The sequence below is a fragment of the Penicillium odoratum genome (assembly GCF_028828045.1).
Source record: "Penicillium odoratum strain IBT 22623 chromosome Unknown utg000006l_segment0_segment0, whole genome shotgun sequence".
Taxonomy (NCBI): domain Eukaryota; kingdom Fungi; phylum Ascomycota; class Eurotiomycetes; order Eurotiales; family Aspergillaceae; genus Penicillium; species Penicillium odoratum.
The window spans coordinates 3,631,966-3,647,072 of NW_026643148.1; the positions used below are offsets into that span (position 1 = coordinate 3,631,966).

Below are 15,107 nucleotides of genomic sequence, written 5' to 3' on the forward strand. Positions count from 1 at the left end.
CTACCCTCCAGTCTCTCTAAGTTTTGGATTTGTCATGGCTTCACTGGTATTGCTTCCGACATTTCTCGACTGTGTCGCGGATTTCACATATTCCTCGAAGGGGATCGGTGAATACGGCGGCATTGAGCGCTCACTACACTGCGCTACCTTTGCCATTTGCCTCGTAGTGAGTCTTTCCTGGCTATATGAATACTTCTCTTTTGTGGCCAGAAATCGATGTATCTTGCCATTTTGTTAGTGGCTAGGGTGACTGCAGTTCGGAGGTTGGGAGTTTGAACGAACGACCGTTTGGCAGGTTTTCTTGTTTTAGAGCCAACAAAAGAGGGGAGGTTATCTTAAGTATGGGTTACTGTACATTACTATACACTTTAATACTTTCAGCATTTTTACCAGGCAACCCTGGACCAGCGGGAAAATTTCCTCCAATAGGATCGAGCTTGCCACTGAGTATCAAAAACCTGGAACAGGGGTAGCTGTTCAGGTTCAAAAAGTCTAGTAGTTTGATGCCAACATAATTTCCTTTCCATCTCTTTCATAGACGGTATTTTCTTTATTATGGCACATTTCGTACGGAACCAAGCCCCAAAAGGGGTTTGAGACGACAACAAGGTATGGACTGCTCCGTCCCTAGGAGAGAAGACGACTGATATTAATATCAATTAGGTATTCTTCATTGGAGCCTCTGCAGGGTAGTGGCGTCTTCGGCCTCGTGTGGTTGGTATCTTATCTGTCAAAATGACCAAACAGAAGACTGACGATATGTGGCACAAGCTCTGCTAGGGACCAACTATGTCAGCAAACCGTCGCGATAAGAAAGTTTTATAACCCATTCGCTACCGCGACTATGGCAAAGGATATGTTCAGGGAGATTAAAACCTTGAGACATTTGAAGCATGAAAATGTTCGTCGTGCAATAAAAATTAGAATTCATGACTCTTACTAATAGATTAGGTGCTGAGCCTGGTTGATCTTTATATTTCTCCCTCAGAAGACATGTACGCTGTTTTGAAACGACCTCTCGGGCTAACAGGCTGATAATTACAGTTACATCACCATGGAGCTGATGGAGGTTAACCTTCTAACAATTATGAGGACAAGGTCGATTGAAGGCGAATTTGTCCAGTACTTCCTATATCAGATAATGGTAATGGTCCTGCCTTCTATCAATACCATTGCGTCGCTGATAATTATACATTCAGCGCGGGCTTAAATACATACATTCAGCGGGTGTGGTCCACCGCGACCTGCAACCAAGCAACATTTCGGTGACCGAGAATTGCGACCTTAAGATCTGCAACTTTGCGCACACCCAAGCTCAAGAACTTTGGATGACTAGCGTTCCCGCCCAATACTACAGGGCGCCAGAAGCCATACTCTCGTGGTATAAGTATGACCAGCACGTTGATATTTGGGGTGCTGGTTGTATACTTGCTGAGTTGCTCTTGGGGAAGGCTCTTCTTCCTGGTCAAAACTATATTCAACAGTTCCATATGATTACGAATTTATTGGGTACACCATCGAAAAGCACTATAAGAAAAATGGCCAACGAAGACGTGTGTACAAACTCAGCCCCCAGTTTATAGATGGCAAATATGCAAGATTCATCTCCGCTAATCTTATATATATATTACAGGGAATTCAATTCTTTCAGTCACTCCCGAAAAGCCAAGGCAAACTGCTGTCCGATATCATTCCGAGCGCGGATCCAAAAGGTATACTTTGCCCTATCCCGACCATTCCTTCTCTTCTATGAACCTATTTCTAATTATGTTAGCCATTAATCTACTAGAGAAAATGATCATATTTGATCCACAAGGCCGAGTGTCAGCGTCTGGAGCTCTAGCTTGCGCATTTCTAGCCCCTTATCAAGATCCAACAGATGAACCAGAGGCTGACAGGAGAATTGATTGGGCATTCGATCGAGCAAATTATTCAATTGATACCTGGAAAAGCAGATTGTACGTCCGAAAGACAGTATGTGCGTGATATTGCAGTACTGATGATAATTCAGGCACGCCGAAGTACTCGATTATCACAAAGAAGCGGAAATGAAAGAGACTATCAACCGATGGCTTGGTGATGAGAGAATGGAATGCTTTACAGTTACCACTCAACAAGGCCTAAACGATTGAATCCCTGCTCAGAAAATGTAAAATAGGCTGAACACCCCCTTGATTGTTGACTCAATAAAATGGACAGCCTCACCGACGGGCAATAAACGCGTGGGTAGGACTGATCAGTTATAGTCGATAGCTTGTGAGTCGGAAATTGCCTCATTGAAGATCAAAAATATTTGATTCTGGCTGACGAGTTACAATCGATAGATTATATGATTGTTCCCCTCGATAAAGGATTTTAGCCGCGCAGGCAGGGCTAATAGATAGAAACTGATAGGGTGTAAGTTATAATTCTCGCTAAAGGATGAAAACTACGTGAACATGCCTAATGCGTGGCAATATATAGCTTGTGAGATGGCCCTCTTAGCTTAAGAACAATGACCGAATGTGTGGAGCTTCAAACTGACTAGTAAATAAGCGCTTCTTTTGGTTCATTTACGGTTGTCTAGCGGGCGGTGATTTGAATAATGCAGTAATTACTTTTACTGTTAAGAAACGCTATGGCTTTAAGACGTCATAATGCTTGCAGGATACATAATATAGTTGAAGGTTAAATATAATCTGTAGATCTTTCTACAACCTTGAAAAACTCTACAGCCTTGAAAAATTGTCTTTATGAACCTGCCAGTTCTGTAAACTCGAATAAAAGCACATTCACATTCGAGATTTGATTGATTTTGATGCAGTGATCCGATTAGCAGGCTATCCATGTGATGGACAATCAGACCCAAAGATTGGTCACGTTGCTCAGTAGCTCGAGTTGAGTCCCTGAAGTCGGTCCGATGACTACTATGTTTGCTATCGGTGGTTCTTTGTCTAGCAAACAAAGAGTACTGCAACCATACCATGGATGAATGGTCAAATAGCCTGGCTCGCTCTTACACTCCTGATTTTCCGATTTTTTATCACAGATTCTCCCAGATTCTTCATTCCCTGAGCCAGAATAATTATTTTTCTACATAGTAGTACATTGACTACAGGCCAAGAAGTCACCGATCAATTTCTGAGATCGCTTGATCGTCCAGCTTGCTGGAAAATCTGGTGGGGGTAACTTCGACGGGTTCCCGCGCTAGATCGACCGCCAAAATCAGTCAACCTTGTTCCAGCACACTTTTTATCGCTGCCTTGGTGGTAATGAATTGAAGATGCATCCATTGTGCAACTCTTTCTTCATGGGTCTCTCTCGAAGCGCGCATGAATATCATTCGTATCTGAACCAACCAGCATAATTCCAAGAAATCCAGTCAATTTTGAGGGGGGGGGGGGCAGCACTCTCTTCCAATCGGAACACGGCTTGTAAGCCGAAGTGGGTCATCTTGCTGCTTTCTTTGTTTGCTATGGATTATTCTATATGTAGCAAACAAAGAACTGCGGACATGGGCAGAAATTAAAAAATAAAGCCTGAAATTTGCCCCTGAGAGTCTGAGATCCTCAATGGTCTTGCTAGGCATTTCTCTCCTGTAGGTGAAATTTTCTTTCCCTCAGGACTTCGCAAAGCCGCATTTTTGATCCACCATCTCAATGCCGAAGAACAGAACCCTGCGCAAGCTCCTGCCCGCGAGCAGGGGATCCAAAATCCAACTTCCTGAGCCGGGCTTGTCAATCAGACAGCGATGCAACGTTTCTTTTGCCTGCACAGAATGCCAGAAAAAGAGGGCCAAGGTCAGAAGTGTTGTAGTTCAGAGGTGTGAATTGTCTTATTTATTATTTGAGAGGGAAGAATAAGGCTATATATACAACGAGAAGATCAAGTTGATTGGAAATCAACTTGGTTCTTCGTATACATACTTCGGGATTAATTCCGGTGGTTCGGCTTGGTTCCTGATCTGCACCAGCCTTATATCACAACATTCCCCCTCAGGATCGCTTTGCTGGCAGGGCGATTCTGGAATGGCGCAGAGCAGTCAGGCCTCGGTAAAACCACTGAAAAACCTTCGTGGGAAAATAAGTGGAAAGAGCGCCTGCGCTGTCACGCGTTTTGTCTCGAAACCTCTGGAGCATCGACTCCTAAGAGACTACAAAATCTGGCAAAGGCCGTAGGTCCCAATGGCTTGGTGAGACCGTCCGCGGCCTGTTCCCCAGTTGGAATATATTGAAGCCCAATCTCGCCTGTATCCAGCACGGCTCGCTGATAGTGAAATTTTACATTGAAATGCTTCGTGCGTTTGTGGAATTCAGGGTTGCGAGAGAGAGCGATGGCGGACTGGTTGTCAGCCATAATGTTAGTGACCGGAGACCGATACAGTTGCGTTTCAGCCAGAAAGGTGCGGAGCCACTGGAGATGCAGAATGGCATTGTACTGTCCGATGTATTCGGCATGAGTTGTAGACGTGGCCACTTCCCCCTGTCTCTTGGATGACCAGGAAACTGGCGCACCTGCAAGTTGGAAAACATAGCCAGACGTTGAGTATGCACCGTCAGTGACGACGGAGCCCCCAAAGTCGGCGTCCGTGTACCCGATCAACTGCCCACTGCGGTAAGTAATGCGATGAGATTGCGTGGCTTTGATGTAGCGAAGCAATCGCTGCAGAGCGACTTGGTGTTGCGATTGCGGCTGAGACGTGAAGCGACTCAACATGCCCAGCGCAAATGCAATATCTGGTCGCGTGCCAACCATTAGATACATTAACGAACCGATGGCAGTCGCATAACGAGCTTTTGCTTCCTCGTCCGGAGGTTCCTCCTCTGGACGATGATTCAAGATTTGCTTGGGATTCATCGGCGTAGACTTCGGCTGACAAGTCTCCATGCCAAAGTCGGAGAGCACCTTCTGGATGTACTGGTGTTGGTGAATAGATACGGACCCATCGACATCATAGTCGAACTGGATCCCGAGGAATGATCGAGGGGTGCCCAGATCGTTCAGTCGGAACTCTGTTTGCAAGGCTCGTTGCACTTGTTCGATTTCGTGCGTGTTTGTCGCAGCAACAAGAAAGTCATCGACATAGACACAAACGACGCAATCCGGTTTGTAGAACACACAATTGTCCGATTGGGCCATAGTGAAGCCATGAGAAGCCAGAACGCGGTGGACGCATTGGTACCAAATCCGCGGAGCCTGCTTCAGTCCGTATAGTGAGCGGCGCAGTCGGCATACGTATCCTGGCTTTTCGAAACCTTCAGGTAACTCCATATAGATAGACGAATCGACGTCTCCATGGAGAAATGCGGTGACCGCGTCGAATTGGTGGAGTTTCCATCCGCGCAACACGGCGCTGGCGACGATGCAGCGGACCGAGTCCATCCTGGACACAGCAGCAAACGTTTCGTGATAGTCGATGCCATGTTTCTGCCGGTAGCCTTTGATAACCAATCGCGCTTTGCGCGTTCCGTTGGCCTTGGTCTTGAAGACCCATTTGCAGCCAATCACATGATTTCCGGCTGGGACGTCCTCCCGCCGAACCTTTTCCCATGTTCCGTGTTCGAGAAGCGACGCATATTCTTTCTGGATGGCGGCCCACCAGTCCAGCTGGTCTGGGCCTGATACAGCTTCGCGAAAGGTCGCCGGGTCGACTTGTCTGGCCGGTGCGGGATTCAATGCGCCGGCAGAGTACACCTTGCCGAGTGATTCCAGGAGACGCCGTGATGGTCTTCTTCTGCGACCAAAAATCGAATATCCAAGATCCGATGTCAGGTCAGTGCCTTGTTGGCTTGGATTGACCACTGGAGGTGTCTCCTCCTCACGCTCAGATGGCGTTTTCTCTCGCTCCTTCGGCGGAGGTAATGGCGATGCAGGTGGTGTTGGCAGCCCGCTGGCTGGACCTGGCATTGATGAAAAGACAGGTGATGGAGGAGCATTGTCCGGGAGGTCGTTGCCTGTTTCCCCCTCGATGAGTGGCGCCACTGGGGTCCTCTCATCGAACTCGACATCACGGGAAAAGACTGTCTTTCCTGAATGGATTTCATAGAGCTTGTACTGATTCGGTTCACAATAGCCTAGCAGTCGGCACTCGGATGATCTTGGTCCGAGTTTGGCTCGATGCTCTTTGGGGATCAAGACCCATGCACGGGAGCCGATCCGTCGCAGATGCAAGAGCGAGGGCGGTTCCCCGTATAGAATTTCAAACGGTGTCTTCTTCCGTAAGATCGATGCTGGTGCACGCAGCTTCAAGTAGACCACTGTGTCTACAAGCTCGATCCACCAGGAAGGAGAAAGGTTCGCATCGGACAGGAGCGTGTTGATCCGCTCCCGGATAGTACGATTAGTGCGTTCGGCCAGCCCATTCTGCCCTTTGCAGTATGGCGGCGAGGTGTCGAACTCAACTCCCTGGGATTCGAGATGTGTTCCAATTGGCAGATACTCTCTCCCATTATCGGTGAGGAATCTTCTGATCTGGGCGCCGAACTGTCGGTGCACCCAGGCCTCAAAATGTTGGAACTTCGGGAGCGCTTCATGCTTCCATCTCATGGCATAGGCCCACGAGCCACGAGAATAGTCATCAGTAAAGGTGATCACGTACCTGGAGCCATCTTTGGCAATCGGCATCTCCATGATGTCCGAATGGATCAATTCGAAAATTCTCGTTGAATGCAGACGTGGCCGTCTTGCGCGGGAGTTCCTCTTCTGATGCTGCTTACCCGACATGCACGCCGGACACTGCGGCGTTGCCAGCAGCTGCGCCTGCGTCAGCGGTCGGTACGGAGTGCCGGTCTGCCGAAGGACCACCCTCAAGTCGCCCCGGTTCAGATGTCCCATCTGAGCGTGCCACAACGCTTCGGAGGCCTGGTCCACTCCTGTGCACACATCTTCTTCGAGTATCACAGCTTCACCACCGAGTTCAGAGGTTGGCGCTGTACATTCTACGCCACTTGACTCCCGAGGATCGTCAACGTCCATGGCCACCGCCTGCGGTTCCAGGGAATCTGCATGGTCATGGGTCGTCGGCGCCCTCGCCAGTTGGACTCGCTCTCGAGATCTCTTGCTCACATGGCACCGCAGGATCAGTAGATCCTCCTCCGCGTGGTAGGCGGTCCCCACGGTTCGTCCTCGGCGTTGCACAAAGACGTTCTGTGGGTGCGCCACCACCGAGTAGCGGTCTCGCAACAGCTTCGGCACGCTGATCAGGTTCATCCCGACGCGTGGCGCAAAGTACACGTTCTTCAGCACCAGGGGCTGGTTGAACTTCCCCCGGAGCGTGAGCTTCACCGTACCAATCCCTTCGGCTTCCACTGGATCGCCCGCCGTGTCCAACATCTCGCGGTGGGGCCGCAGACTGCTGAAGCAGCTCCGGTCCCAGCAGATGTGGCTGGTGGCGGCCGAGTCCAGGATCCACCGGGGTTGCGGTGCGTGGGTATAAAGGGTCGTCACCCTCGCCCTCACGATATTGATCCTCGGTCTCTTGGAAGTCGGCGGGCCCTGCCAATCTTCCACCTGGCTTGATGGTATCTTTTGTAAGTTAGTTCTTGGTGAGCCGGAAACACTCCTCTCAGCCTTCAGGGCATGGTCCCTAGACGACTGTCCTTCTCGCTGTTTCTTCCAGCACTGCGCGACCACATGGCCGCGCTTTTTACAATAGTTGCATTTCTTGGCAGTCTGCTGCACCGTATTGACAGACGGGCCAGATGCTGCCTGCAAGGGTGTTGGAGCTTCTTTTCTCCGAACCGTCAGCTCAGCATTAGACAGACGATTTCCGATCGTGGTCGGATTCACCGGATCCTTGTCATTCTGAATGGCATCCACAACTAGAATGTATTCCGGTCCGATCTGCGTCAGTAAGATCGCAATGTGCGTTCGATCGCCAATGGATCCGGGCACGATAGCATTCAATCGATGTACGAGCAACCGTACCCGATCGACAAATTCGCGGGCACTGCCGCAGCGCTCGCCAGTGGTTTCACGAAGCTGCGCAAACAACTCGCAGAACGTGGCCAGTTCCATTCGCCGGTACCGTTCTTCGAGTTCATTCCAGAGGTCGCGAGACGTCTCAAGTCCCGCAACATGAATGCTAATGTGGGGGGACAGATACCGGAAAATGGTGTGGTAGGCCTCAGCTTCGCGGCGCGACCATTCACGGTGGCGCTCGAATGCCTGGACCTCCACTTCGAGGCGCGCCTCAATGGCGCGCTGTCTCACCGCCCCCGCGAGGTGCGGTTCCACCAAAGGATGAATGTCTGCCGTAATAGGCTTGGCGTACTTGAACAAGCAGTCAGGACGCTGGAGGTCGCCCGACACAACATCCCAGACCTGCCTGGCTTTGAGGTAGGAGGTCATAAGACGTTTCCAGGTTGCGTAATTATCGCTTCCTGTCAGAGGCTCGATGGCCGTGACGGCTCGGTCCGGAGAGTCGTGAACCAGAGCAGACATAGTGATGACTGCGAAAGCGGGGTAGATATATAATCACGATGGTTAAGATAATTTTCGGATGAGTAGAGATGGCACCCGAGATTTTGCTTCCGGGCTCATAACCTGTTGTAGTTCAGAGGTGTGAATTGTCTTGTTTTTATTTGAGAGGGAAGAATAAGGCTATATATACAACGAGAAGATCAAGTTGATTGGAAATCAACTTGGTTCTTCGTATACATACTTCGGGATTAATTCCGGTGGTTCGGCTTGGTTCCTGATCTGCACCAGCCTTATATCACAACAGATCTGACCGTTGAAGCTTCTCCGCTGTTTAATCACTACAGAATCAATGACCGATCCCCTCACCCCGTCACTATCCATAAACCCCCCCCCCATACCTTTGTGTACTATTACAATGTTTGAGACCTCACTCGTCCATATATTATTAAGTTGAGGTTTTGTCAGAATTGAAGAAATGAATTACTGGTCTTTTCGATTGTTTCTTGGTTACTATGGCTTGGATCACGACTATATTGTTTAGCTACACGAGACTCGACTCGACGCTCTCCTTCAACGATTATCTGGGCCAGTTCTGGCAATGAAGGATCAACAGCCCACCGTAAGAGTTCTATCACGGCGCTCTGAGATGAGAGCAGCCTGCTTCAGTCCTGCCCGCTCAGGCTGACATACGGCTTTGCAAATCCCGAGACTCGACGGCAATCCCTCTTGATACAGTCTCGATATGATGAGCGCGTCAATCGTATAAATGTTCATCATCCTCAGCAGCGCACCTCTTACACTTTGTTTCCTGCTGCACCTGCGCGGGAATGCCATGTATCACAGCATTGGGGTCTGCGGCGACCGCTGCCACAATCTCTTCGTTTGTATGCTGTAGCAGCTGCGTCGCCAATTGCAATGCTGCCCAAACCCCCGTTGAAACTATATTTGGTTTAGTGATAAGGGTTGTGACCGTCTGTAGATAGTGGACCGTGTCATGGATCAGTCCGGTACTGATAGCCGACGCGTTTGAAGTTCGCTTTGAACGCGTCTCATTTGTCGCCATCTGTAGGTAATCGGAGCCTAGGGGAATGGCATTCGAGGGTCGATCTCGCTTTTGTGCGCCACGTGAATCTTCGGCAGCTCTCTTTTTCATGTTCAATGGAAATTTGCTCTGGGTATCTACGTCTGCGAAATCACATGAGAACTCTTCTAGGCTAACCGCAAAAGAAGCCACAGAGTTCGCTGCCGAGTGATTATAAAGAGCGCGTGGGAGATGGCTGTATCCTGTTCTTCCGCGAGTTGCTAGGCGAGTGGGCTCATCAAGACTAACTCGGGAATCTTCAAATTTAAAGCATTAGCGGAGGATCCTGCGAATAAATGAACATCAGATAGTGTATTACCCCTTGAACGGCTGTCTCCTTGGTTCTCACCTTAATCACGACAGTATCTGCAATAGATATATTTTCATTCCATAAAAAATCCGTATCAGGCGCCAAGACTCCCTGGTATTAATATAGTCTGCCCCCAGTCGGATCAGCTCATTGGGCAGTGATTATTTGTGGAGGCAGACCGTAGTTAAATTCGAGCGCAAGAATGAATACAATGCTATCAGTCAAATCCCGACTTTTTTTTCATAGTAATCTTCTCGTGGCCCCAATTGAGATAACAATATGACAAAGCAGGCCAGGTAACCAGAAGCAAGACTGCGGTGAAGCAATATGCAAGGGCCACCATCTCAATTGCCACTATACTGGAAGTATATTGAATTCGTCTCGTAAAGGTCGTTTCAAAGCAACATAATCCACCAAGCAAGTCAATTTGCCAAATTATCGAAAGCCAATCGCCAGTTTCTGCCAAATTACCAATGCCACATGGATCAATCCAAAGCTGAAGTAACCAAATTACATAGTCATCAGATGTAGAACATAGTGTCCTTCACATGAGAATGAACAATGGCATTCTCAAAATCAGGCTGTCCGCGGCCCTCGGTCCCAGCAACACTTGCCGCAGGTGTCGAAGCCATACTAGGATCAAAGAGGTCACTGAGGTAGCACCGCGCACGCGTACAGACCAAATCCGCATAGTACGCAGGTGGGCAGACGCTGACAGCCTTCGTTGCGCGACCGAAGAGGTAGCACATCTTATGAGTCAGATCCTGAAGAAGATCGGCTGCGCCTCTGGCTCCACTGCCACCCGGGTGCTGGGGAGAGAAAATCTCATCCCAGACAGTGAAGTAATGGGCCGGGCGGGCAGTTCCCTGCAGTGCGGAGTGTGCCTGCAGGAAGAAGTCCCAGTGCTTGGACTCGGAGACACCACGGTCAACGACGGTACCCGGCATTGGGTTCGCAGAGCGATCAGCGTCGGCATTGGTGGTCGGGTAGAAGCGGGTGTTGTGGCGCTTGCCGACAATGATGATGGACATAGCTGGGAGACCGCGCTTGGTGTCAGAAGCTGGGTAAACGGCTTCGCAGGCGCACTTAAGGAGTGGCAGTTCCTTTTCGATGACAAGGTCGTACTGGCCTTCGGAGACACCGTCGCGATAGACGACAATGTTTTCTGGGTACTTGTTTTTATTGAATTTGGCCCACAGTTTGAGACGTGACTGCATAAGGGCGTCGAGATCTTGAACCATTTCTTGGCGTTTCTCCTGGATGCGAAATTCGGCCGGCCACTGTGCGAGCGCGGAATCAACGGATGCGACGATTGCTGCAACACTAGGCGCGATGCCTACTGAGCCAGGCGAGGGGTGGGTAACGTCAATGCCGACGAGCATCGTTTTGCCGTTTCCAAATAGACCAAGGTCGGAGTTTCTGAGCGTTTGATTTCCTCCGCCGAGCTTCAGGTTGATCTTCAGACCAACGTTGGCACAGTACTGGTCCTGTCCCTGGGCGAGCTTCTCAGCTTGCATATTCACATTGCGGACACCACAACGTACATCGCAGACCTGCTTGACCGTGTTGTAAAGGGTGGTATCCTTGGTGTGGAAGATACCCAGGATCATGGAAGGCTTGTAACGACCTTGCAGCTCGCGAACGGACTTCTCGATGACCTCGGCATCATTCCTACCATTAAGGGCGAGACGTTGGCCTTCCTTGGGTAACTCGGCATCTATACCCATGCTGCGGAGTACAGACGTGAACTTTTGCAGAGATCCCATCATCTGACCACCGTTTTGCCAGTATGTACGGGCGCGGTCGGTCGTGAGGTACATGTATGTCCAATTCTTCAACGACACTGCCTTAGAGAATTCAATGGATTTCATGTTCCACGAGCCGGCGGTGGTTGAGATCTCTCTCTGCTTAGCGTAGAGGATCTTTGGAGGCACCAGAACACGGCCTTGGACAGTAAGAAGATTGCTATCAACGCGGACACCAAAGGCAGCCAATGTGGCGCTCAACGGCTCGCTAAGACCTAACATGCCCACTCCGTTGGTAACAATTGACTGAGCATTCTGCGCAGGCTTGCGTCGCATCACAGCAAACTTGAGCATGTCAGATGTCTGATCAGGGGAGAGCTTGGTTCCCACTGGCTGACCAGGTCCGACCTCACACACGTCCATGGGAAGATACACAGGGAATTGTCTGTTGCCGACATTGATAACAGGCAAGTTCGGGTCCAAGTCTCTTTTGTACTCTCGCTTGAAATAATCACCGACAGAGACGTACTGGCCTGCGGGGGCTGGGCCTGTCTTGGCGGGCTTCTTCCCCTTCTTCCCCTTGCCCTCAGCATGCTGCGCAGCTTGTGCGGCTGGCGGTTTCGACCCAGGGGCTTCCAAAAAAAATTGGACATCAAAGGGGCCAGCACCGTGACGAGCCACCTTGGGCGGATTCGTGCCGGAACGACCATCGGATGGTGATGCTAACCCGGTAATGCTCTTGATTTGAGGAGGACGAGGCTTGCCGCTGCTCGTCTTCCGCACAATATGAGTGGTTCGGACACGCATGCGCTTCAAAAAAGATTCAAGTCGGTAGGGGTTGCGCGAATTCGTACGCGTATATTCTCTAAGCACCATAGGCAGAGGGCCTTCTTGGTAGCACGCGAGATATTTGACTTGCACGTTCAGCAAAACGCGGGCGGTGGCGGCACGCACACTGATGAAGAAACCACGTAACGCCTCAAGACCACCACCCAGAGACATGCGTTCGGCAGTGGCAGCATCAAAGCTATAATGCTTGTTACCGCCGAGCGTGACCACCGACCGGTCGGTCTTTGGCTGGTGACCTATAATAATGTTCATCGCCGCCAATATCTGATCTTGCTGCATTAGAGGACCGTTGACACTACTCGACGACACATAATTAATCAGATCTGTTGGATCCAGCGTGCCCGTCGGTCCAACAGTCACGCTGTAGACCTCGGGCTCATCGAGATAATCGAGCTCATTCTCGCCTTTATACCGCACATCGTACTTCTTGTCACCCGACAGCCCCAGATCGATGCACGAGATCAATGTAGATCGATAGTCAGTGGCAATGTTCTTGATATATTTGGCGAAGTGCTCTTCCAACAAGAGTCACACGATTTGACGCGCTTTCATGGTCGGCACCTCCCGGCCCTGCTCCTTGCCGACAGCGACATGGTAGCGGGAGACCGGCTTGCCAACCGCCGTGAACGGCATATAGTTGGCATACAAGGTAACAGGTTTGCCTAGTGTGCCATAGCCTGGACGGTTGGGGTACAGCGCTGTTTTCTTATGTCCCACGGGATCCTCCACGGCGTTCCCGGAAGGTAAGGTCCATATCCCCCCGACCGCGACCACCACCACAACCACCACGACGGTCGCCGCGACCGTATCCTTGGTCACCTCGGATTCGTCCCCGATCACGTGGGTTATCAGACATGGTTATTGATAGATGGGAATGATGAATAGAGGAGTTTTGCCCATGGAGAGATGAAGGAAGTCTACAGGTAGGGACAACAGCTTGGCCTTGCAGATGCGAAATGGGTCTCACATGATGATCCTTCTCTCTGGGCTATTACGCACCATCTTACGGTTGGCTACATCTTCCCTGTCAAAAAAAGGCTACACTGGGCTTTGATTGATTGGAATTACAGGTCGAAATCTTTAATCAGGTCAACTGTCAGGATTGTGAGCCCCACAAGCCTGTTGGAAATTAGCGAATCTCGGTGCCTCAGGCCGCATACCAGACCGCCACGGATCGCTGCGGGGATATAGTCTGGTATGCAGCGACCTCGGGGTCCAAGGTGCTTGCACGATGCCTTTTGTTCAGAGATTTTGCAGAGAATTTACGAGCTTACCATGGTTGTATGCCTCGTTTGAGATGTTTCAGGGTTGTATCGGCCGTATTTCGGATGCCAAAATGGGGTACATGTATTTCAAGCACTGTTTTCCATAGAAAAAGGATCAGACTGTACTTCATCTTTAATTCGATTGGTTGCATGTACCTGGCAGAATTCTAGTGTTCGACACTTAGCAATCCGCCGCTCACGAAGTACCCCCCTCCCTTTATGACTATATCAAAAATTTACCGTCTGCTAAATTGTCTGCTTAGATCATATTGTGGTGAAATGCGGCTTGTGCAGACCAGGAACGAATCCGCAACATGGGAATTAATCCCGAAGTGTCTATACAAAGGACCAAGGTGATTGGAAATCAATTTGATCTTCTCGTTGTACTGTATATATAGCCTCAGTTGTTCCCTCCAGAACAACAACCAATCAATCTTCCTTTTTCAACACAAATGAACAAAAAAAACTTACAGACCGCGGCCCGATATAACTTCGAGGGTGCACGATGATGCTACAAAGACCCTTCCGATCCGTAACGCGTGGATCGTTGTTAGTGGATGTGCTCAGCACGTCTGCAATAGCGCCTCAAGGTTTGTACAGATGGACAAGTACCATGGACCACCATTGAGAAGCGTCGATACCTCCACGAGTCCCTCGGGAGTGGGAACAGTCAATGTTCTTTGCAATGTATGAGGCAGAAGGAAATGGGAGAGCAATCTGTCTTGGCACTGCGCTGATGCATATCTATTTCTTGAAAAGTTTGGAGATGTCGATGACACCGAAGATTACTGTACTAGGAGAGACGCAATCGTGGAGTGATTCAATCTGAATCGTCTAAGCTTTCAGCCAGTCTATGAAGAAAGCGATGATTACATTTCGATATTGGTACCCGAACCTGACGTTCGATCTAAGCACGCTTTTGGATTCATCAAATATGAAAAAAAGGCAGGTCGATTGAGCCTAGTCAACCCGTGTACTTGCATCAATACTCAATGTCTGGAGCTTGGATATTCGTCCAAAAGGGACCATGACAGACTTACAGGTTGTCACGGGGAAGGCCTTAAACTAGCAGCTTTGGATGGGTCTCTTCAGGTCATCGTCAGTGTCTTACAAATCAGACCTCATATTTATTTCCAGTCATTGCCTAACGAGTCCCACGGATCCGAAGTACAGGTCCGCTAGAAATCACTTCACCACATCTTTGTCTTTGATTTTTGCATATCTTGGCCAGACTCACTTCAATCTACATCATATTATAATGTCTAAGGTTCTGTGGTGACAGAGGAAAGCTAGTGAATATCAAGCGTTCAACCACGACGTATCAAGTTGGAAAAGTCAAGTCCATCCATGCCTTCTAAGAAACATTTCTAAAGAGGCTATGAGTAGCCAGTATGAAGATTTCAAAGCTTTAAGCTGGTAAGCAGATTTTGATGCATCTAGGATGGTGGCTCCCGCTC

General features: G+C 49.6%; 4 protein-coding genes across 4 annotated transcripts; 2 read left to right on the plus strand and 2 right to left on the minus strand.

Moving 5' to 3' along the window:
- Positions 1-538: 538 nt before the first annotated feature.
- On the plus strand, positions 539-1,583 carry N7520_009739 (uncharacterized protein; the record flags this gene model as incomplete). The annotated part of the gene is made up of 6 exons (XM_057143673.1): positions 539-609; positions 664-711; positions 748-901; positions 952-995; positions 1,045-1,144; positions 1,200-1,583. Coding segments are annotated over 6 exons (801 nt in total), but the record flags the coding sequence as incomplete, so codon positions are not given.
- N7520_009740 (uncharacterized protein) lies at positions 1,584-2,132 on the plus strand (the record flags this gene model as incomplete). Its single annotated transcript, XM_057143674.1, has 3 exons — positions 1,584-1,680; positions 1,775-1,958; positions 2,012-2,132. The coding sequence occupies 3 exons, from the start codon at positions 1,584-1,586 to the stop codon at positions 2,130-2,132; spliced, it is 402 nt and encodes a 133-aa protein (XP_056992962.1).
- Positions 2,133-9,154: 7,022 nt separating this feature from the next.
- N7520_009741 (uncharacterized protein) lies at positions 9,155-9,553 on the minus strand (the record flags this gene model as incomplete). Its single annotated transcript, XM_057143675.1, has 1 exon — positions 9,155-9,553. One exon carries the CDS (start codon positions 9,551-9,553, stop codon positions 9,155-9,157), a length of 399 nt encoding a protein of 132 aa, XP_056992963.1.
- A 759-nt stretch (positions 9,554-10,312) lies between these two features.
- N7520_009742 (argonaute/piwi family protein) lies at positions 10,313-13,241 on the minus strand (the record flags this gene model as incomplete). The annotated part of the gene is made up of 3 exons (XM_057143676.1): positions 10,313-12,898; positions 12,947-13,062; positions 13,115-13,241. 3 exons carry the CDS (start codon positions 13,239-13,241, stop codon positions 10,313-10,315), a joined length of 2,829 nt encoding a protein of 942 aa, XP_056992964.1.
- Between the last annotated feature and the right edge of the window lie 1,866 nt (positions 13,242-15,107).